The sequence below is a fragment of the Microcebus murinus genome, chromosome 22, assembly GCF_040939455.1.
Source record: "Microcebus murinus isolate Inina chromosome 22, M.murinus_Inina_mat1.0, whole genome shotgun sequence".
Taxonomy (NCBI): Eukaryota; Metazoa; Chordata; class Mammalia; order Primates; family Cheirogaleidae; genus Microcebus; species Microcebus murinus.
The window spans coordinates 14,072,347-14,095,927 of NC_134125.1; the positions used below are offsets into that span (position 1 = coordinate 14,072,347).

Sequence of the window (23,581 nt, forward strand, 5' to 3'; positions counted from 1 at the left end):
CACATGAGTAATAAACGTTATTTGACGTCAGGCTTTCCTCATTCCAGAGGATGAGTTTTTGGTATCCCTGAAAATCATCCAATATGTGGCCATTTGTTTTTGACTAAAAAATAAAGATAATGAAATAGACATTGAAATGGGAGTCAAGAGGTAGCTAGCTCTGTGCCTTGGGTGGACCCTTACTGTCACATCTGATAGGCCTAACTTTGTTGACTCATGCCTCAGTTTCATCACCTGCACAATTAGGGGTTTGAACCAGATGCTCTTTGAGGTTTCAACTGTCAAATTGAATGTTCTCTTTTGAGTGAAAGCCAGTATTATATTTGGAGTTTTCACTTTATCATAAGTCATTATAACAGTGATAATGTATTACATATTTAATCTGGGCTAAATAAACATTTTATATACATTGTTACATTTTAATGCTAGTATAACTTGAAAGGTAGATCTTTTGATCACCATCTTTCAGATGAGGAAACTGAGGTATAGAGTGGTTAGTTTTCTCAAGGCCACAGAGCTATGTACTTTGTTCTTCCTTTTCTTAAGACAGTTACCACATTTTGGATTGAATTATTTGTGTACTTCTCATACCACCTGCCAGTTTATACAAATATTCTGTACAGTATATTGGCTGCTTCATGAGTGTTAATCTCATGTTTTTCAGCTACTTAAGGATGAAGATTGTGTCTTGTACTTTATATCTCTTAACAGGGACATGAAACTTTGTATATTTTCAAAATTGAAGGTTCTTTTTTTTTTTAAGCAAATTACTTTTCCTCTCTTAATTTTTCTAAGCTTAGGCCTTCTGCAGTTTGTTGTGATTATTGTATCACCATTCCCAGCCTTGTTATTACGAAATCCCTGATCTTTGTTTCATGTTAACAACACTTTTTTTGTTTGTTTGTTTTTTTGTACAGCAAAGGGGTCTCATTATTTTACCTTGACTGGTCTCAAACTCCTGGCCTCAGTAACACATTTTTTTCCCTTCACCTTTCTCCCTAGGTTGATATTTATGAATTTACTTTTTTTTTTAAGAGACGTGGGTCTTGCTATATTGTCCAGGCTGGAGTGCAGTGGCTATTTATAGGTGCGATCATAGCTCACTGCAGCCTCAAATTCCTGGGCTCAAGCAGTCCTCCTGCCACAGCCTCCTAAGTGGCTGAGATTATAGGCATGAGCCACATGCCTGGCATAATACCTACTTCTGTAGAATATTCAAATATTACAAAAGAGTAATTTTTCCAAAGTAAAAATTCCTAGGAATCTCATCCCTCAGAGGTAATACAGATAACATTTTGATGAACAGCCTTCAAAGCATCCTATTTTATTTTATTTATTTAGTTTTAGACAGGGTCTCTCTCACTCTGTTGCCCGGGCTAGAGTGCCCTGGCATCAGCCTAGCTCACAGCAACCTCAAGCTCCTGGGCTCAAGCGATCCTTCTGCCTCAGCCTCCCGAGTAGCTAGGACTAGAGGCACACGCCACCATGCCCGGCTAATTTTTTCTGTATATTTTTAGTTGGCCAATTAATTTCTTTCTATTTTTAATAGAGACAGGGTCTTACTCTTGCTCAGGCTGGTTTCAAACTCCTGATCTTGAGCGATCTGCCCACCTCGGCCTCCCAGAGTGCTAGGATTACAGGCATGAGCCACCACCCCCTGCCTATTTTTTTTTTATTTTAAAGAGAGAATCTCGTTCTGTCACCCAGGCTAGAGTTCAATGGCGCAATTTTAGTTCACTATGACCTCAAACTCTTGGGATCAAGCAGTACTCCTACCTTGACCTCTCAAAGCACCAGATTGCAGGCATGAGCTACCATGCCTGGCCCCAATCATTCTTTTCTGTATGTGTACACATAAATATGTACACGTAAGTTTATATAAATGGGATCAAATATGCTTTTTTTATTTTTTTACTTTACAAACATTGTTGAAATCTTTCCATGTTAATGGGGGTAGATGTGAATAGCATTCTGTTGCACTGATATGCTGGTATGTAATGTTTTTAATCCAGTCTGCTAACAGTAAACATTTAGGTTGCCTCCAATTTTTGCCATTAAAATTAATGCTTCAGTGAATATCCTTGCACATAACTCTTGGGTAAAGCATGAGTTTCATCTGTGTGTATCATATATCTGAACTAAGGTAGTATTAGTAAAGTAGTAGAGCAAATGTCCACAGCCATGATTATTATGATGTAATGGCATAAACGTGTGAGAACCCAGTAACTCAACATGGGTTAGATAGGCAAATGTCTGCATTCACAGGCTTCAAACTTTGGGTTGTTCAAAAAACAGATTCTCATTAAACTCTGAAATAAAATGAAAGGCTTGAGCAATATGAAGTTTCATTTTGTTAAAATCTCAAATTTTTCACTTGAATGAATTGTTAAGTATTTATTTCTATGTTTTTGGTAGTAAAGTAGTGCTTTGTGAGGTCTATAGAGAATGCTCTATATTATAAAATGAACATAGAACTTGAAAGGAAAATTGACTTTCTAATAAAAAAACAGAAACCATTCATTCTCCAAAGATGTATTCAGTACCAATGATGTGCTAAATGATGTCCCGAATGTTAGCACTCAAAGTTTAACAGAGGGGAGATTAAAATAATTCTTAAAATAAATTTCAAACTAGTTGAAACCTAGGATAAGAGACCAGAAAAAGGAAATACTTTCCTCTAAATACGTATTTGCAAACATCAGGGCTCTGCTAAGCCTAAATTTTGTTTTATTTTCTTGTCTTTCTTTATTCTTTCTCTGTATTGCTGTTAAGGTCCTTGTTGCCTGTGATTTGCTTTCCCATCTGTCCCTGTCTTTCTCCCTAAATTGACATTTCATTTGTTTATCCTTTACTCGTGTGTGAATAAGGGCATCCCTTCAGGGCCTCAGTTTCCTCGTCTGTGTAATGAAGGAGTTCAAATAACACTTTTTTTTTTTTTCAGTAAGATCCAGCTCTGACATTCTTGGAGTCTAAAATGGGGACCAGATCTGTCATCTTTACTATTGTATCCCCAGTACCTAGGATAAATCTGACCATACAGAAAAGGCTCATGATTCTTTTTGACTTTTATTTTATTTTATTTTATTTTTGAGACAGAGTCTTGTTTCGTTGCCCAGGCTAGAGTGAGTGCCGTGGCATCAGCCTAGCTCACAGCAATCTCAAACTCCTGGACTCGAGCAATCCTGCTGCCTCAGCCTCCTGAGTAGCTGGGACTAAAGGCATATGCCATCATGCCTGGCTAATTTTCTCTATATATATTAGTTGGCCAATTAATTTCTTTGTATTTATAGCAGAGACGGGGTCTCGCTCTTGTTCAGGCTGGTTTTGAACTCCTGACCTTGAGCAATCCGCCTGCCTCGGCCTCCCAGAGTGCTAGGATTACAGCCGTGAGCCACCGCACCTGGCCTTGACATTTATTTTAAATTTGGGGTCTGTATGTCTCCTCTAGTTCCTTGAAGATTTTTTTTTCTTATTTTGTTTTCATTCTGTAGTTACCTACTATACATTTAGATATTTCAATTTCTCAAGGACAGTATCAGTAAGCCTTGAAAGTTCTTTATCTAGTTCAGTTCAGACATTTCTTGGGTATATACCATAGGCCAGGCACTGTGCTAGCTACTGGAAATACAACAATGAATCAGACACAGTCTTCTTAAAAAGCTTAAAATAAGGTAAAGGAGGGGAGGATTCATAAGCAGGTAAGTGTAATAAAATGTAGTATGTGGTCTGCTAGAGTTTGTGCCCAGGCTGCTATGAGAACCCAAAGGAGAAGCACTCTGGGAAGTCTAGGAGCATAGAGCGCTTCCATGACAAGGTGATGCTACAGCTAAGTCTAGAAAGACAAGGAATAGTTAATCTTGTGAAAAATTGGGAGGAAGCATATCTAGAGAAAGAGAACAGGGTTAAAGGGGACAGAGTTATAGGAGATGGAAGGTTGGCAGGGGACTGGCTTTGGAAGGCCTTTTCTGCCTGTTGGTAACAGGGAATCATTGGAAGATTTCAGCAAGAAAATCTCTTTTCATATTTTCGTTATTATATATCTTTATTTTAAAGAGATCTGCTAATATGGGCCCTATTGGTGGGTATTAGGCGAACCAAGTCTTTTCTTTGGAAAGGTAATCTGTCTTTTTTCCTTGTATCTGCTTTTCAAGATCATCTCTCAGTCTTTGGTGTTACGCAGTTTCTTTATGATATATTTAGGTATGGATTTCTTTTTATTTATTCTGTTTTAGGTTCATTGGGCTTCTTGAATTTGTGAATTGGTATCTTTCATTGGTTAGGAAATTACCAGCCATCATTATCTGTCAAATATTGCCTCTGTCCCGTTTACTCTATCCTTCCTGGAATTGCAGTTTAAACTTATGGAAATATACTGACATTTCTATTTTCTCCCTCTTTGTCTCTCAAAAGTATTAGCATATGTGAAACATTACCATGGCTCTATTAGAAGTCTATTCTCTTTATCTAGCATTTTTCAGTAGGAGGGCTAATCCAGATAACCTAGCCCACCATATTACCTGAAATGAAGCCTTTTCTTTGGAAAGCTATTAGTGGAAATCTCATTGTCTTTAAACATTAAGGAAAATATAAATACATGACAAATACATGAGCTTTATTTTTTGAAAGGCTTTTGGGGAGAATTAACATACAAGCATAGTGAGAACAGAAAACTATTTTAACATTTTTTGCATTTGTTGATCATCCAGTAGATGCCTATCATTTTTATTACTATAAATAAGAGAGTAGAAAGGAGGAATCTTATCCTGTAATATGTTACTAGTAGGCTTATGGCACCCATTATCAAATGTGAAAGTTTTTAAACAGTAAAACCTTGAAAATCAGGAAATACACACATTGGTTAATTGGATTTTCCAGTTGAACAAAGGCTAACCAAAAACCCATTTGGGGTTCAAACTGATGTGGGTTTTTTTCCTAAAGTTTATTTATCTACCTTTCTGACACAGCAGAGTTGTCCAGTGCACTTCTACTCAGGTTAGTTCTACCACCACCACCCCAGTGACATGTTTTCATCAATGCATCATAATTGCAAAACATGGGGAAATCCCAGATGCCTAACAATAGGGGAGTGGTAAAGGAAATACCTGGTAGAATATGACACATTCATATAAAGTGATGATTAAGAAGAGTAATAATATGGAAATACTTTTGATACATTGCTAAGTGAAAAAAGAAAGTCTACACGAACAGTGTGATCATAACTAATTGTGTAGAAACACATACGTAGAAAGATTGGGGGAAAAATTAAATGCTAGTATATTCCATGATGAGGTTTTGTTATATTTAAATTTTAAAATTTTCTTTTTAAAGTGTTGTCCTAAAGCACAGTTTTCAACCATAGTAAAGTACCAATGTTTTAAAATCACCCTTTGTCCTAAATTAGAATAAACTCAAGGTTGTTACCCTAATGTCACTTTCATTCTAATAAGCATTTTGAGGCAGAGGAAGGGGAGAGGGGCACTATGGTGTTGAGACTAAGAGGAGACTTAGTCTAGACTTAGTCTTAGAGGTGGCAGATCTGGGGGGAATCCCAAGTCCGGCACTCACCAACAGCAGTCTGACCGTAGGGACGTGACTTACCCTCAGTATTCTCAGCTTTAACACACTGACTGGCACACTAGAGAAAGGCAAGTTTTTGGATAATGTTTTAGACACATAAGTATGAATAAAAAATTTTTAGAAGGGGTAATAAGAAAGATCTCTAATAGTGATTACTTCTGGAGAATGGCACTAATGACAGGGTAAATGGAGATTTTAACTTTCATTTTAATTCCTCAGTTCTCTTTTTAAAATTTCTTTTATTATAAAGAAAAATGAGTTTAAAAAGAAAACAAATATCTGAAATTCTTGCCATCTGTTTTAGATTCACCTGTGACTACAGGTTTTATTTGTTTTTTGTTTTTTTAAATTAATTTTCTTCTTTTTTTTTTCTGCCTCTAAGGGGAGTTAATACAGTTGCGTACAGGTGTTATTTGTTGCCACAACCGTTGTTAGCTGCTTAGTCAGGCACAATAGCCAACAATCATCATTTTGAGAAGTAGAACTATAAGGCTCATGGCTGTCATTTTCTACTATATGAATGAATTGTCCTAATTTCATCCCCAACCACCACCACTAGAAAAGATCACAGGGCCATGACTCTGTCCCAAACCTAGAAGTAGGAAACTTTATTTCTCCAAGAAAGGAATGGCTCCTGGGCATCTGCTGACTACCGAATAATTGTGAAGAGCCACCTGAAAGCAAAACAAAAAGAGTTGGCTGCCAAATATTTCTGTATTTCTCCCTATTTTTTAGCTTGACCCACTACCTTAATGATGCTGGCCAGGTCACTTTAACAGGCTATTTTCAGGGCAGAACCCAAAGTGGACCATATGTATGACAGGGCCCTGTGACACAGCAGTCCCCAACCCTGGCTAACTCTACTACTTGGGGAGCTTCAAAGAACCTCTGAAATTTATTATGGAACTGAGGCTGGTTTTTTGTTTCCTGATTTAGCTTTTAGCTTCCAGAAAGCATTCAGAACATTAGAGCTGTATATAAACTTAAAAGGTTATTATTTAATTTATGTGCAGAATTAGCTAATATTCTGTTAGTCAAATCTAAAGATCTAAGCCAGATTCCATCTCTGAAAAAGAAGATAATTTACTTTGAGAGGTGCATTAGCTCCTTGCAAATGTTAGGTTTATAACTCTGATTATCCCCTCTATCACCATCATAAGCAAATGATGGACCCCCTGAATGGAAGGTGATGTAGTGGCCAAAGATCAGTGGGGCGCCACCCACTCTCAGCCTCTATCTCCTTGTCTGCAAGAAGAGGCCAGTTATTTTTGCTTCTTAGGGCTATTGGAAATTCAAATGAGAAAAGCAGGTTTAAAAAGCCTTTGAAAAAAAAAAAAAAGTACATCCCTGGGCATATCCAAGGAGTCAAATATTTGAAAGTTGGTGCTTAAGAGCTCAGGCTCTGGAGTCAAACTTCCTGGTAGGAAGAGACAAATTTCTGTTTCTAGGAAGATTGCTATGAGAGGAGATAGCCTACAGGAGCATTTCTAATATCAGCTGGGCTAGATTTGTAGCCCTCGGTGCATTTCTTTGGCTTTGTTGTCTTGCGATTCAGGTCAAAGTGGTGATGCTAGGAATAAGATCAGCTACCTGAATTACCCAGTGCTTTGCAAATCTAAATATGTTCAAACCCCCAGTAGTCAACTGAATATAGTATAGGCAGTGAAACTGCAGCATATGATTTCTAGATGGGCCCTATATTCCATTAGAAGAAATTTCAAAAGTCTCAAATGAAATTGCTTAGTATTAAAAAAGAAGAAAAGAAAGAAAAAAAGCCTTGCTAAATTGGACTCATACAGTTTGGTTTGGGTAGTGAGCAACAGAAATATGAAAAACTATTTCAAAACACGAAGGCAGTATTATAGTCCTAATTTGAGGGTAAAACAGCCCAAAGTTTGTCATCCTGATGCTGTCACTTAGTTCTTGAGCCAGATCCTTCACTTTCCTCAGCCTATTCCTTCATTAGTAAATTGAGGATAACAATTGAGATAATGTATTAGAAGCATTTAGCACAGTACTTGGCACATTATAAGCACTCAGTGTTACTTATATGATTTTTAGACAAGAGTGAGTGACAAACATGTTTCTAAGTATTGGAGAAGTCTAAAACAAGCTACTGGTGTCTGAAATTAAATTTAGAATATAGAGGAAAAGAATATGGAGGAAACATTCTCAGGAATATTTACTGCCTGGTTTGGTCACAAGTTTCAGGGTGTGTAGGCTAGGGTAGGGTAGCCTCATGCTGACTGCTTGCTTCAGCCATTAACCCTGCTACTTTTAAAAGCCAAGCTGTGAAATTGTTCATTTCAAATAAGTCACTTCTTGTAGCGCTGAACTTCTAAGTTTTTTTCCAAAGGTTCAGTTGTGTATCAAAATCACATTCCCAAAAGATCAAATGACACTCTACAAATGCGACACCTGCACTTGAATATTTATAGCAGCACAGTTCACAATCGCAAAGTGTGGAAACAACCCAGGTGCCCATCAATACATGAGTGGATTAATAAAATGTGGTGTATATATATATACCATGGAGTACTACTCAGCTTTAAGAAACAATGGTGATACAGCACCTCTTGTATTTTCCTGGGTAGAACTGGAACCCATTCTACTAAGTGAAGTAACTCAAGAATGGAAAAATAAGCACCGCATGTATTCACCAGCAAATTGGTATTAACAGATCAACACTTAAGTGGACATATAGGAATAACATTTATCAGGTGTCAGGTGGGTAGGAGGGGGGGAGGAGGTGCATGGGCAATATACGTAACCTTAACATTTGTGCCCCCATAATATTCTGAAATAAAAAGTAAAATAAGACGTTCAAAAAAAAAATCTTGTCATTGCTCTTGCAGAGTTGACATCGTTCGTTAGCAACACTGACCTCAGGGACTGGGAGTGTGGGGTGAGTTTTCTCAGCCCCCTCGGATCCCAGAGCTCCAGAATTCTCAGGATCTCTGTTCCTAGGGAAGCACCTTTTTCATGACAAGATGATGATATTGATGATAGTGATGATAATCATGATTAAAAAAAAAAAAAAGAATCACATTGCCTCACGAATGAAACTTGGAAAACAAAAATGATTCATGGGAGGGAAATTTTAAAGGTCAGAGGGTATTTAAATGAAAATCAAGTAGAGTGTGGCTTGATTTTATTTTGTTTTATGTTTTGTAATTGTTTAAAAAACAGAACCATAGGTTAAGAATCTTAAGTGGCTCTATAGTCCAGTGAGGCAACATTTGTTGAATCTGTGGAAACAAACAACAAAAAGATGGACAATTGATTATATAGTACTTGAAGATAAAAAGAACTATTGAATGTGTAACCATTACTGTGAGAGCCTCATTGAACAGCTAGCCTACCATTTCAACATTATCACCATCCCACCTCCTCTGAGAGCCTTTCCTAACCAGTCCAGCACACAGTGATCTCTCTCTAGAACCCATAAAGCTTACTGACCCCATTTGGCCTCCAGAGAGCACTGAGGCAGTTGCTTAATTTGTCCTGTGGCTCCTTGTTCTGCAGGGCAGTGGCCAGGGCTTTCCTGAGTGGGGTTTGGGTGGGCCCTCCAGGGGAGAGTTAGAGTTCACGTGTTACCAAGTGAGCTGGCTCTCCCATGACTTTCCTGCAACACCAAATGGCATTTTGATATTTGCTGTGTTTTAGCATTAGAGAGCCAGTGGATTGGGGTGGGAAATAAGCACCTCAGCCAGCACTCTCAAAAGAATTAAAAGTTGCAAAAATGTCCTTGAGGAATGAATAGCAAAAATCTTAACAGACATGACAGGAATTTCATATAGTGCCCATGTTGAATGGAAGTGAGAAGTGCAGACAGATGATTTGCCTGTGCCCAGATGAGGAAACTGATGGGAGAAATAAAGGAATTTCTAAGGCAGTAGGTATATCAGTCTTATTCTTTCTTGTAAAAATTTGTTAAACTTCTGCTATAGTCAAATAATAATGATGGTAAGTCACATATGAGAGCTTACTATTTGCTGGGCCTGTTTCCTCTGGTCAGTAATGTGGTCTTGGACATAGACAGCATCATTAATGGTGGAGGTGGGGATGGGTGTTTGTCTTTTTTTTGGTGCTAGAGAACAAATGGATCCTGGGTGGGAAGGCAGCATCTCCTCTGCTGCTCCTTACAGAATGGAAAGTGCAAAGAGATGCATGATAAATGAAAGGCAAACCCTTAACCGGTCTCCTCTGTATAATCTCTGAATTGGCTCTGAAGGTATCCTCTGTTTCAGGCATCAGAAGTTGAGAGACAACTCTCCATGCAGGTCCACGCCCTCAGAGAAGACTTCCGTGAGAAAAACTCGTCGACCAACCAGCACATCATCAGGCTGGAGAGCCTTCAGGCTGAGGTGAGCCTCCCCATGCCGCGGTGCAGGAGGGCGCAGGAGTGCTTTCCTCACTGGAGGCACTGCACTGGGTCTTTGGATAAGGAGCCCTCTGAACTGGGAAACAAACCTGCTCTGTATAAAAGGGACTAAAATCTCTGAAGAAAGACATTTCTGTGGGAAACTAAATGGGGAACATTTGATCCATGTTCCTCTGGGTAGCCTGTTGTCTGAAAAAATAAAGTTGCTCAAGAGTTACTGCTGAGTGTGTTGAAATCATGAGTGGCCTACATTTTCCTGAATATTTTAATCTCTCCCCAGAAATCCTTCCCAATCCCAAATAGAAGGTGGAGAAGAACATCTTCCCTTTCTCCATTCCGTTGAGGTTCAGTTCAGTCTATCTTAATAGGGTCTGCTATTATCCTTATCTGTAAAATGGGAGAAACAGAAGTTTCCACTTCATAGATTTTTGTAAGGATTGGATGGGTAAATACATGAAAAGCACCTTGTGTGGTACCTAGAATGTAATAATGTTATTGAACGCACAGGAGAGGCCAAAACATGGCAGCCAGGGTCTACGGCTGTGTGTGGGCCAGGGGGAAAAACCAAGTAGCACTGGTGGAACAATCCTGTGAGAGAGAATCTAGTTGCAGGAGGTATGGAGAGTACAAGGGTCTTATCACCAGCCCAAAAAGGCTTCCACCTGATCTGCTTTTGAAGACCCCTTAGCCAAGTATATGAATAGCAGCCCTTCGGCTAAGTCAAAGTTTAAGCAACAGTCTAAGGCCAGACTGAGTGTGCACCTTCCACTGTGGTTAAGGAATGAGCCATCGTGGTCAGGGCAGAGAAACCCAGACAGGCTGCTCCCCTGCTTCATAAGTGACCTGAGGATGTTTTTCCTAAAGTCTGTCAATATCTTCTCTTTTTCTCCTGCCTCCCATTCCCTCCCTTCCTTCTTTCCCCTGCAATTCCTACTGGTATTGAGCAGCAGGTTCTTGAAGTAAGTAGAGTTTGTTCCGGTGGGGTTTGGCATGCCTGTCTGTGACCGTTTGTGTGCATGACTTGCCATTCAACTACCTCTCCCAGGCTCTGTCTCCACTGAGATGCCTGTCTTCCTCTTACCCCCACCTAGTCACTTTTTCTAGACCCTTATGGACAGGGTCATTTCCAGGGTTGTTTACTGCCTGATTTGGTCACAAGTTTCAGGGTGTGTAGGGTGGGGCGGGGCAGCCTCATGCTGGACTCCTTGCTTCATCTGTAAACACTGCCACTTTTAAAAGCCAAGCTGTGAAATTAATCATTTCAAATAAGTTACTTCTTACAGCTCTGACTGATCCCTCTTAAGTTTTTTTAAGGATCAGTTGTACATCAGAATCATATTACCTCATTACTTCACTGACTGAAACTTGGGAAACAAAGATGATTCATGGGAAGGAAAATTTACAGGTCAGAGGGTATTTAAATGAAAATCAACTGGAGTAAGAATTCCCTTCACATGGGTAACTTTGCTTCAGTGCAGGAAATAGTGGGCCCATTCACAAAATGGGCTTGCTTCTATTGGTCCCTTACCCAGGAGCACACCTGAGAGACAATATTTCTTTGTCTGGCCAGATACCTGATCTGTCTGGACAAAGGCCACGCACTCATTTGCCCAGGACGGCATCCTATCTGATTGATTGGTGGCCAAAGAAGATCTGTGCCCTGTGAGCAGAATTCTAGTGTGCAGAGGGAGAACAGCCAGAAAGCAAAGGGAAAGGTGGCTCTCAGAGGACCTGAAGCAAGTTAGATTGTCATTTCAAAATCTACCCTGGAAAAGTGCTAAGGTTGATCCCCAAAACTTACCCAAGCAAAGAACATAAAGGAATTGTGTCCAAGGTAGAATAGAGAGCCTGGAGAACATCTTAACCATGTTTAGAAAATACTCACAAGCAAGAAGCTGGTTGAGAAATCAGTCCAGCAGGGAACTGATGAATAGGAGGACCTGCAAGGCTCCAGAAGTTTCCCCCCAAAGCCAGTACCAATTGGGAAGACTTGGAAGGCTCTCTGGAACCCCTGAGCTGGGCAGTGTTCCTTGGGCAAAGCGTCCCTGGCCTTGGGGAGACTGGCTCAGCTCCTCACCCTGCAAACCTTGCAGCCAGAGAAGAGTGGACATCTCTTTCCTCTTTTCCTCTATTTTCTCACTGAAGCCATTAGACCTTCCTAAAAGAAGATTCATGTGTCTTGAGACTGACTAGGTACTCAGTGTACAAATATGTCAGTCTGTTGGACAAAAGGGAGAATTTGCCTCTATTCTCGAATTGTTTGCTTAGGTAAAAGCTTGAGTCAAGTCGGTGTTCACTTGTGTCCTTGTCCTGCTCCTTCTGGGGACACTGGCTGATGCAGGCACCACTTTGCTTTCTGTGCCCTGCTAGCCCTTCGTTAACTCAGGGCACCGGCTCTGAGCTGTGACCTCTAGTACCAGAGGGGCTGGCAGTGGGGGAAGGGCAGAGGAGAGCCCTAGACTCTGGAAATACTGCAGCTCCAAAGGATTTCTTGGGCATTTTCTCCTGTCACAACTGGAGAAGGAAAAGCAGTGCGGCAGGTTAGATTCCATTTCCCCTGCAAATTGTAGGGTTGAGGTAAAGCTGAGGGCAGGCAAGGTGGGGCCCTTTTCTGTCTTATCTCTGGAATTTCCAGGCCCTAGCCTTCCCTCCCTCTGCCTGGCATCTCACATTCCAGCCTCCTCAAAGCTCAACTCCTACCCCTTCCCAGACAGACTTCTAGAGAGGAGGGGTTTTCTCTTCAGCTTAGGATTTCACAGCTGTTCTGTCTTAGAGGTGGGGCCCCAAGTCCCTGGGCAGAGCACTGAGAGACACATGCCTATGTGTTTTGGGGCTAGTCCCTCCTTCCCACTCATCAGCCTGGGTGTAACTCCACACCACCCCTGTGGATCTCCACCCTTTCAGATCAAGATGCTGTCAGATCGGAAACGGGAGCTGGAGCATCGTCTCAGTGCCACCTTAGAGGAAAATGACCTGCTCCAAGGGACCGTGGAGGAGCTGCAGGACCGGGTGCTGATCCTGGAGAGGCAGGGCCATGACAAAGACCTACAGGTACTGGGCCAGAGAAGCTGTCCGGCAGGACTAGGGCCAGACAAAAGGAGCAACTTAGCTTAGAAAGGGCTAGGAGACCGGCGTCACTGCTGGGGTCTGTGGGGAGTGGGTGGCACTGAGGTCCCATGTGGGCCCTGTTGTAATTCCTTTGGGCAGTCAGTCACTCGGCCCTTCTGGCTCAGCCTAGAGGAAATGCATTGCTACCCACAGGTCATTCTTCCAGTGTGTTCTGAGCCACTGGCCCTTGGAGCCATTTCACAGAGTTCTTTCTGGGCTATTAACATGGCTGGAACACTGGGGTTGTCATTCTGGCCTCCTAGCATTTATCAAATCTGCTAGAGGATTTCAGAGGGAACCTGTAACTCTGTACTCGGTTCTCAATGGTCTCTGCTGCTTCTGCTTTCCTGGGCCAGTGGATTTAGTTGGCTAGCTCAAAGCAGAAACCGAGAAGCTGCCCATTGAACACAGCAAGACTTATATCCTGCTTCTGCCAGTTGCCAGAAAAAGCACAGGTTGACCCCTTTATAAGCCTCATTAATCTCGTTTTTTCCTTCTTGAAGGAAATTGCTTCATGGCCATATTTGTCTTTTATTTGGGAACTGCCACCAGGCCCCAGCTCACACTTGACAAGAAACAACTCCCAAAACAAAAAAATAATCACAACAGCCCCCCCCACCACCACCACCAAAATAGAGTGCCGCATCTGCTACCAAGATCCTTTGCTCGTCTGGCCTAGGAGGATCTGGGGACAGAGATTAGGAGTACACCACTTCCCTCTGGGCCCTCTGAGCATGACAGGAGTGTGTTAGATGGCACCAGTGACATTTGTGCAGAAGTGGTTGGCCAGGTATGCTTGAGCACCAAGTGGGTCCCTGCCCAAAGACCAGGCTGCAGAAGATCCCACTGGGCTCATAGGGAGGCAATATGAAAACCCTGGGGTGAGGACAGGGAAACTGCATCTTAGGCTAAGATCACTTGTCGCCGAGACCATCAGCTAAGCTGACATCTGAGTGATGAACCTTTTTGAGGGAAAATTAACAGCTTTTCTCCCATGTTTTTGGTACCATCACCTGGTAACATTTCATATAGTAGGGCCTCAGTAAATGTTGAATAGAAAATGGTCTCTCCGAGCATCTGATCTCGGAAGCTAAGCAGGGTTGGGCCTGGTTAGTATTTCGATGGGAGGAAATGGTGCTTGCTAAAGCTTCATAGCAGTTTTCAAAATGGAAGGGAGTTTGCTTATTTTTCAAGGTTGATGGTAATAGCAGTGAACATTTGTATCCTACTCTGCAGGGGACAGAGTACTTTCAGATTCATTATAAAGCTGAGGCTTAGAAAAAAATTAATTGTTTACCCAAAGTCCCTGGTAGAATGGAGACCAGACCCTCCTACCTGCTTTACCCATTCTGGATGATAACTTCTTGTGTATCACTTGCTTCTGAAAGTCAGTGTATGGCCAGCGTTTATGACCCCATCAGACGCTCTCCTCAGGGTTGCTGAGATAAGAGTGTGGCAAGGAGAAGAAAAAGAAGTACAGAGAAATAGAAAAACGGACCTTGCCTGAAAAAAACTTTCATTCTTTATTTCAGTCTTTATTTCAAATCATGAATTGGGGACCTGGGATGGGGGGTAAGATCTGGGCCTGGTGGACTCTTGCTGCCTGACCAGCACCATGGGCTGCACAACCCTCGGGAGCAAGAGCCCTGGGTCACGCCTCGTGCCGTCCTCCCATCTGCACGTCCATTGTCTCCCAGTTGGACTTCTTCACCAACAAGAGGCTGTTGGTGAGGACATGAGGATGTGCAGCAAGCCAGGCAGTTCTTTCATTTGGAAAATCTACATTTATGGGCTGAATTCTCATCTTTCCTATCTATTTGTAATTGTGTTCCTTCTGTTCATGTGAAACTCCCCTTAGGTTGCCACTAATTACCAGTGTTCTCCAGAAAGCCCTTAGGTTCCTGAAATGGCCTGTATTGATACAGAAATAAAATTCCTGCTGTCAAAAATAGATTTTTAAACCACTCATCAAATCTGACTCTGATTTTTTTTCAGGCCTGAGAATCGAGATAAAAATTACTATTCGTTGAGCACCTGGTATATATCAAGCATTTTGCTGAAGTCTTAATACCCAATAAAGGAAATCGATTTGTTCCTCTAAGGGTCACTTACCTGCCTTGTTTCAGACCCAGCTGTGTATCTTACAGATGTGTGCAAGGCCTAGTCCCAGCAAGTGGGAAGATTTCATCAGCAGAGCACAGGCCTCACTCACTGTGGGGTGACCTAGGAAGCAGTGACCTGGAGTCTAGACCTTGCTCTGATGCTGATCATGTCCCATTAGGCAAATCACTTACCATCTCACAGTCTTAGTTCCCTGAGATCCCTGAAATGAAGAGAGCACCCCAACTTCTGCTCACATGAGTATTGTGAGCTTAAACTTAGTATTCTATACAAGTTTGCATGACACAAAGCATTTAGTATCATTCTTATTCATACATGTAAATATGCTTAGTGTCGTCTTTGTTATGTAAAGGATGGTGTTTGTTATTTTAGAGGGTTCTTCATTTCATATACTCTTCCTTTGTTTGATTTGGCTTTTCTGTGTCTAGTTCCAGTTGGTGAATTAGTTATTGACCAGAGCACAGACCTCTTCTGGTCCTTTGTTCTCTTGCTGTTATAATTAATTAAGCACCTTTGAGTGTGCATGAGTAATTGAACTAATTTTGTCCAGTGCATAAGAACTCGTACTTGTCTGTGCTGAACTTCTCCTGCTGAGATGTGTGTGGAGTTGTCTGGAAAATAATTGTGAAGCATTTTGTCAGTTTAATATACTGTTTGTAATTGTGCCAAATGCTTCTTAGGAATGTCTTTTTTTTTTTTTTTTTTTTGTAAGCCTGATTTTTTTCTTTCTGAGTTTTCTCAAAACTGGGCCTGGAGGAATTCCCACTGGGTCCACAGGTATTGCTGATCCCTGGAACCATGCAGAGCAGGCTTGCCAATTCCTTTTTTATTCTCTGAGCAACCAGGCTCCAAACCCTTCCTAGTTAGGGCTGTTCCAGATTACCGGAACCGTTAGCCAACCATTTCCTGGTACTGCACGGTGAAGGTGAGGCTCCCAGGGCACCTAAAGGATTGGCTGTAGGCTCTGCAAAGCAGCTCGCTTCCTTCCTGAGAACTGTAGAGCTCTGAGCTGCTGCCAGCCACCCCACAGCCTGCCTCTCTGCAGGAGCCACAAGCTGACTTGGCCAGGAGTCTGGAAATACCAGTGCAGTGTCCATTCTCCTTTTAATATAACGGAAGTGACTCCACAAATAATATTTTATAAAAGAATAACTTAGTTAAATTTAAATCCCAGGAAGTTCTTCCCGTACCTGCCCCCGAGAAATCTTTCAAAGGGTGGGAGGGTACAGTACACAAACACGAAAAGTAGGAAATAACGCTCCTGTGCATGTGGCATGTGGCCATGTGCCTAGCGGCTAGCAAACTAATGGCAGTTCTGCAATTAGAGTCTGCTGTGTTACAAGCAAATTAGTGATGGGGTGCACAGATAAGAGGATAGCATCTAGCAGTCATGCTTGAGGCATCCCCTTATATTTGGCAGTAGTGACCTTCCCAGAGAGTGCTGTACTGTTGTGGACTCCACATGGAAGGGGCTGTAGATAATGTGGATGGGGGTGAAATAGAGAGGGAAGGAGCCCTGCCCACAAGTCCTGATCCCTTCATTGCTATCTCTTCTCTACCACAGGCATCACTCCCTCTCAGTTTTATCCTGAGTTGGTTGGACTCACTGATCTCTGTGGCCCTGCCAACTCTAAAAATGGAGACTTATATGAAAATCTCTGAGATTACTAAAAATCAAGAGAGAGAGTCTACAGGAAAAGTCTAAAGGGTATATAATATTTGGCTTGCAGAATAGAGGCTATTTGAGAAACTATTAAAAAGGAATGTCTCCAAGTAATTAGCTCTTTCCAGTGTTTGGAAAAGACTGAGAAAGAACAAACAACACACGGGATGAAGGACTAAGATTAGACATGGCAAAAAATATGTACATTTCTGCCACTGAGAATGAGAACTTTAACTGTGGGACTTCCTGTTCAGAGATCTTTAAAATAGGTTGACATTTCATCTGAGACAAATAAGGTGTGTGGAGAGTGGAAAGGGTCCTGGACTGGGAGTCATGAGTCCAGTTCTGCTTCCCAGGGGTTTTGGGAAAGTCACTTTTCACTGGCTCAGCTGCCTGATGTGGGACACGAGGCGCTAGCCATAGGACCTTTCCTTTAAATGTTTAGGTGGGTGAGGAAACACTTGGTATTTACTACCCGAATTCCACTCCCAGCTCCTTTCCAAGATACCTTTTTTCCCTTTAATTTTTTTCGTGAAAATAATAATATACGTATAGCAAAGCACACAAATCTTAAGTGGACAACCCATGAATTTTTACAGATGCATACACCTATGAAACCACCATCCAGATCAAGATACAGACCAAGATACAGGGGCAGCACCCCATGGGGAATACCCTGCCACATCCTCAAAAACAAACCTCTATTCCAACTTTTTTCTGTCTCAATGAAGTTTGGGAACTTTTTATAAATAGAAGCATACATTATATCCCTTTTGTGTCTGGCTTTTGCTCTACATTGTGTCTATGAAATTCATCCATGTTGTGGCATGTAGTAGCAGTATATTCTTTTTTTTCATTATGTAGTATTCCAACGTGAATATACCACAATTGATTTATATGTTCTATTTTTCTTTGCATTTGGATTGTTTCCCATTTGTGGCTATTAGGAACATCTTATGTATGTCTTTTGTTCAGGTTTCATTTTTGTTGTATCTATACCTAAGCGTGAAATTGCTGGATCATAGGATAAGTGTATATTTAACTTTATTAGAGACTACCAAATAGTTTTCCAAAGTGTTTGTACATTTTTCCACTTCTGCCAGCAGTAAAAGTTCTAGTTGTTCCACATCTTATCAACACTTGATATAATTTTTTTTTAGTTATTTGTGTTAGCCATCTTGGTGAGAGTATAATGGTATCTCACTTTGTGTGCCTGCGTGTGTAATTTTTTATTATGGAGGGTTTCAAACAGACCCCACAGTAAAATAGTGTGACAAAACCCCCTGTGCCCATTGCCCACCAATCCTGCCCCATTTTCATAACATCCATTTCTTCTTCTCACATATTAATATGATTTTGGAATAAATCTGAGAATTTTAATAAGTTTACCTATAAATAAAAGTATTACCTCTAAAAGACAAGAACTTTAAAAAATGTTAGACAGTGTCTCACTCTGTCACCAGGCTAGGGTGCAATGATGTGATCATAGCTCACTGTACCTCCAACTCACAAGTTCAAGCTATCCTCCTGCCTCAGCCTCCTGTGGAGCTGAGACCACAGGCATGAGCCATGGCACCCAGTCACCTAGTACTATACACCTGAAAAATTTAGCAATATTTCTTTAATGTCATCAAATACTCAGTGAGTGTTCAAATTTTCAGTGTCTTATAAATGTCATAATTTTTTCACGTGCTTTGTCAATATATACATTAAGATAGGCCTATACATTGCAGTTGGTTGATATATTTCTTAAGTCTTTTTTAATCTCTATGTGCCTCCTTTATCTTTATTTTTTTTCCTCTTGAAATTTGTTTGTGGGAGAAATAGAGGCATTTGTCCCGCAGAATTTCCCAGATCTGGATTTCACTGATTGCATCCCCTAATGTTGTCTAAAATGCTCCTCTCTCCTCCATATTTTTCTATAAACTGATGGTTGGATCTAGAAGTGTGATCAGGTTCGGGGTCAGTTTGTCTTGGTTTTGGTTTTTGGCAAGCCTCACTATCATTTGCTCTCTCTTTGAAAGCTGCACCAAAGCCAGCTGGAGCTCCAGGAGGTGCGTCTCTCCTACCGACAGCTGCAGGTGAAGGTGGAAGAACTCACGGAGGAGAGGAGTCTGCAGAGCTCTGCCGCCACCAGCACATCTCTCCTGTCAGAGATCGAGCAGAGCATGGAGGCCGAGGAGCTGGAGCAAGAGAGAGAACAGGTGCTGACCTCCCTGTCACCCGGCAAGCACGGCTGCCTGGGGGTGCACAGGACCCATTATCCTCCCTAGCACTCAGCTGCCAGCCTGGCGGGGACTGTGGCTCTGTGCCTGTGCCAGTTCCTTGGCCTGCTGGCTGGAGTGTCACGAAGCAGGCCCTGACCGAGGCGTGTCCCTGGCCCTCCATTTTCCACCTACCTTGCCCATCAAGGCATTGAGCAGAACTGCCAGTGGACAGAGGTATCTGAGGTAGAGCCAAGTCCCACTCACTGTCTCCCCAGTGCCTCTTAGGAAATGCTTTTTGGCAGTGTTCTAGAATATTCAAAATCCATTCTTTCCTCCTAAATGGCTTCTCTTCCCACTTTTCTTAATACCCAGAACCACTCATTCCCCCTGACCATTCCCTGACTCCCACCAAAGTTATTGATAATTATATAAAGAAGTGCTTTCTGTGGCAAATGGGAAAAGCTAGAGAGCAGGGACATAAGAACTGGGTGTCTGTGTAGATGGGCTGGACCCAAAATAGATACCATTATTTCTTGGAACAGACAATCTAAAAAAACAGAGCACTAGAAGTTTCTCCTAGAACTGATGTCTCGTGTATCAGCATTTTGGGTTAAGGTACTAGAAGATGGCCAGGTGGCAGTCTTCTTAGAGTCCATAATCAAGAATAATTCTCTGTGGAACAGCTGAGACTGCAGCTCTGGGAAGCCTACTGCCAGGTTCGCTATCTCTGCTCACACCTTCGAGGGAACGACAGTGCCGACTCCGCTGTCTCCACGGACTCCTCAATGGACGAATCTTCAGAAACTTCATCCGCCAAGGATGTGCCAGCCGGCAGCTTGCGCACTGCCCTCAACGAGCTCAAGAGACTAATACAGAGCATTGTGGACGGCATGGAGCCCACGGTAAGAGGCCAGTCTGAGAAGGTCCTGACCCCACGGGCTCTGGCTAGTGGGAGACTGGAACCTAGTGCAGAAGGTGAGGTTAACCGTGGAACCCTATAAAATATCTGCAAGAATGTCTTCTGAGCCCTTACTGTTTGAGAGCACTGACTCCTGGCAATCAAGCAGAGGGACTGAGTGTCAGGGCAGGGAAGGCTCCAAAGTCGGCTTCCTGCAGATACCCAGCACACGTGGAGCTTTTTGTCCAGACAGTGATGTACAGACAATGTTGGCCTCAAGTTTAAGGGCTTTCCTTGGAAACGTTGAATGTAGAAGTTTGTATCTAGGTAAAAACTGCAAGTTACTATTCTGTCGCCCTTCGATCCTATTGCTGGGGTTAGCTATGAGTAGGTAAACTTAAAAGATCTAAAGTTAATAAGTAAGCATAGAAAGTTGGGAAGATCCAACTCCAAGGCCCTTTAGAATTGCAGATGTGGCCCACCTGTGGAGGACAGGGATGTTCCCGTGGGCGTCCTAGGCAGGCCGGCTTTCTCCCAGCGTCACTGCAGATTTCTCCCTGCCTTCCCTCCACTCGCACTCCCAGCTCTCAGGCTGTTATTTGTCTTTGTGTTTCATCCTCCCACAGAGTAGATGTATCTTCCTACCTGTGCTGGATGAAGTAAGATGAACAGTGCTGCTTCCATCTGACCTCGCTGTGTTGATCTGTGGGATGTGTTGTAGAGAAGGCCAGGTGACCGAGAGAGAAGGGCACTGTCAGAGTGTGCTGTGCTGTTCGCACCACACGGCTTCCTTCCCCTGAAGCCTGAAATAAAAATGAACATCTAGCTATTATGTGCAGAAACTGAGCAAGAGCATTCTCTTCCTCAGCCCTTCTTTCTTCCCCACTTGTCTCTCCTCTCCTTCCCTCTCTCCCTCCCTGCCTTCCCTCTCTCCCTCCCCCATCACCCCTACTGTCTGTCTCTGTTTCACCATCTCTCCCTTCTCCCCCACTAATGGTCTCTCCCCTGTCTCTGTACACCCTCACCATCTCTGGCTGTCTCTCTCTCTCTCTTGCTGTCAGAGCTCCCGGAGACTTGACGATGACTCGTTAGAAGAACAGATAAGGCAGACCAGTGAGGACTCGAGAGCACTAAGGGAGCTCATGGAGGGAGAGAGGGGTAAACTGAGGCAAAGCCTAGAAGAGCTGCAGCAACTCCACAGTCAGGTGAGCACCCCCGTCTCCAGTCAGCGCGGGGGTGTGCATGTATTCCTCGTCACTCTCGGGACCCTTGTGCATTTATTTCTCTCCCGCTTCTATCTGGGAAGTGCCTCTCCCCATCGCATCTTCAGGCAACTGTGACCTGAAGCTGAGGTAAGCTGGATGTCTTCAAGAAAAGAAACCAGTCCTGCAGTTTAGGCCAAAGTAAAATTGGCAGGGATAAGAATAGCTGGTCCTTGATTTCCTCCAGTGACACACTGCCTTCCACAGAGCCAGAAGTTAGTCTGACTGGTGGATTCTGACAGTTTAAAGTGCCACAGCTCTCGGGCTGTTTTTCCAGCAGCTTCTGGGCAAGGAAGTTTGCAAACCACGGAACAATTGATCTTTACAGAACTATTTTTAAGTGCTATCGCCTCTGTCAGCCTGCTTTTCAGCTTTGGAAGAACTTCCTGCTACCCTCATTGTTACTTTCCTATTGGATCGTGATTTCATCTCTCTTGAGGACATTTATATTCTGATCTGAAAAATTTTAAAGGACTTAGGAGCAGCCCCAAGCTAGGAGCTTCTAAAACCTATCCTAGGAGATAAATGCCCTTCCTTTAGACTGTAGTCATGTGTAGAGGTTCCGTCCTCCTTTGGAGTAGGGTAGGAGCTGGAGGAACACCAGACAAGTAGCACCTAAACCCTGTGCCTTCCCTTCTTTGTCCAAAGTTTTTCATCCCTTCCTGCTGCATGAGATTTCTGTGAGATAGAATTGAAGCCTGGCCATCACTCAGTCAGTATTGCTTACATTTAAAATGCCTTTATAGAAAGAAACTCCTGTCTTTTTTGTATCATCCTATTAGTGTTTCTAATACTGTTTTCTTGGAAAATATTGAGATACTCACATACAGCCATCACTGTGCTCTTTTTCTGTAACCAGATAACAAGGACAGAAAGACACTGTTTAAAGTTGGGGTTTGCTCCTAGCTGAACCCTGGGGAGTGAGCTTGAGCAGCCAGACATGTTCTCCTGCCTAAAACCTCAGGTCCTGGCCGGGCGCTGTGGCTCACGCCTGTAATCCTAGCTCTTGGGAGGCCGAGGCGGGCGGATTGCTCAAGGTCAGGAGTTCGAAACCAGCCTGAGCAAGAGCGAGACCCCGTCTCTACTATAAATAGAAAGAAATTAATTGGCCAACTGATATATATATAAAAAATTAGCCGGGCATGGTGGTGCATGCCTGTAGTCCCAGCTACTTGGGAGGCTGAGGCAGAAGGATCACTCGAGCCCAGGAGGTTGCTGTGAGCTAGGCTGACGCCACGGCACTCACTCTAGCCTGGGCAACAAAGCGAGACTCTGTCTCCAAAAAAAAAAATAAATAAAATAAAACCTCAGGTCCTCAAGTGGTCATTGGCCAGGGAGAGGTTCAGGCTTAGGGACAGATCTTCCATACTGGAAGAATAAAATGCAAGAGAAAGTTGGATCTAAAAGTTCTTTGGATTAATAAAAACTTTATTTATTTTTAAGCCTATTTAAATTTCTGTGGGATGCTTCTGCTTATCAGCTCTTTGACATTGACTGGTTTTTTTGTTTGGGTTTTTTGTTGTTGTTTTTGTTTTTTGCTTCTCAGAATTAGAAAACTAGGAAGTCACCAGAGGGCATTATTTCATTCAGAAACATAAGCAAAGTAGAGGTTGCTAAGAGTCTGGTGTTGGAACTATTTAGGAATCCATCTCCACCAGTGAATTTTCCATAGAAGTTCAGCTGATAACTGGTTTAGACCAATTCCTGTGGATTCCCTTTCAGATAGTTCACCAAGCAGATGGTCACACCCACGTTCCATGTGGGGTAGAGAATTAGGCTTCTCCTGTAGGTCATTTCTTCCCAAATGCTCAAAGCAGAAAACCTCTCAGCCACACTGCACCCACCAAAACTGCCCCATGGTAGTAACACTGCCATCCCGAGGCAGTGGGTGGGATGCAGATTAAGTTCCAGAATGACCGTGGAAATTGCAGCCATCACAGCAGGCATGACGTGCCTCATGCTGACACCCACTATGTGCCTGGCACTGCACTAGACCCTGAGAGGCACAGAGGTATATGTGTGGAGCCCTTGTACTCCAGGACCTCACAGCGTCATGAGGGCAGTCAGAGCCATCTCTGGAGCCTTTTGGGGGCAGAGCCTAGACGAGGTTAGGTAGGACCAAGGTTCTGACAGCTTCTGGACCAGGCTCAAACCTCATCTGATGGGTGACCCAGCCTCTGAGACCACTCCCATCTTACTTGAGGGGGCTCTTTTCTCTCCTGGAAACTTGGTCAGAGGTGGGGAGCAGCACCGGCCTTGCAGAAGCCTCCCCAAATTTTTAAATAGAAGAGGTTTAATTTGACTTATAATTATCTATTTGAAACAAAAATCCAATGCTAGACCTGATGACCAGTCTGCATC

At 42.7% G+C, this 23,581-nt stretch overlaps 1 protein-coding gene across 3 annotated transcripts in view; it reads left to right on the plus strand.

The window, feature by feature from the left end:
• Nucleotides 1-23,581, plus strand: part of BICDL1 (BICD family like cargo adaptor 1) — an 83,885-nt gene that overhangs the window by 44,834 nt on the left and 15,470 nt on the right. For 2 of the 3 annotated variants that reach the window (XR_012914254.1, XM_012756485.2), the window contains exons 3-7: nucleotides 9,828-9,944; nucleotides 12,866-13,012; nucleotides 18,878-19,057; nucleotides 19,744-19,962; nucleotides 21,020-21,163. Coding sequence is in view for 2 of the 3 variants with exons in the window: in XM_012756485.2 (XP_012611939.1) it covers nucleotides 9,828-9,944; nucleotides 12,866-13,012; nucleotides 18,878-19,057; nucleotides 19,744-19,962; nucleotides 21,020-21,163 (807 nt within the window). In the remaining variant the exon portion in view is untranslated. The remainder of the gene's footprint in view (nucleotides 1-9,827; nucleotides 9,945-12,865; nucleotides 13,013-18,877; nucleotides 19,058-19,743; nucleotides 19,963-21,019; nucleotides 21,164-23,581) is intronic. The other variant, XM_012756488.2, reaches the window with a different exon arrangement.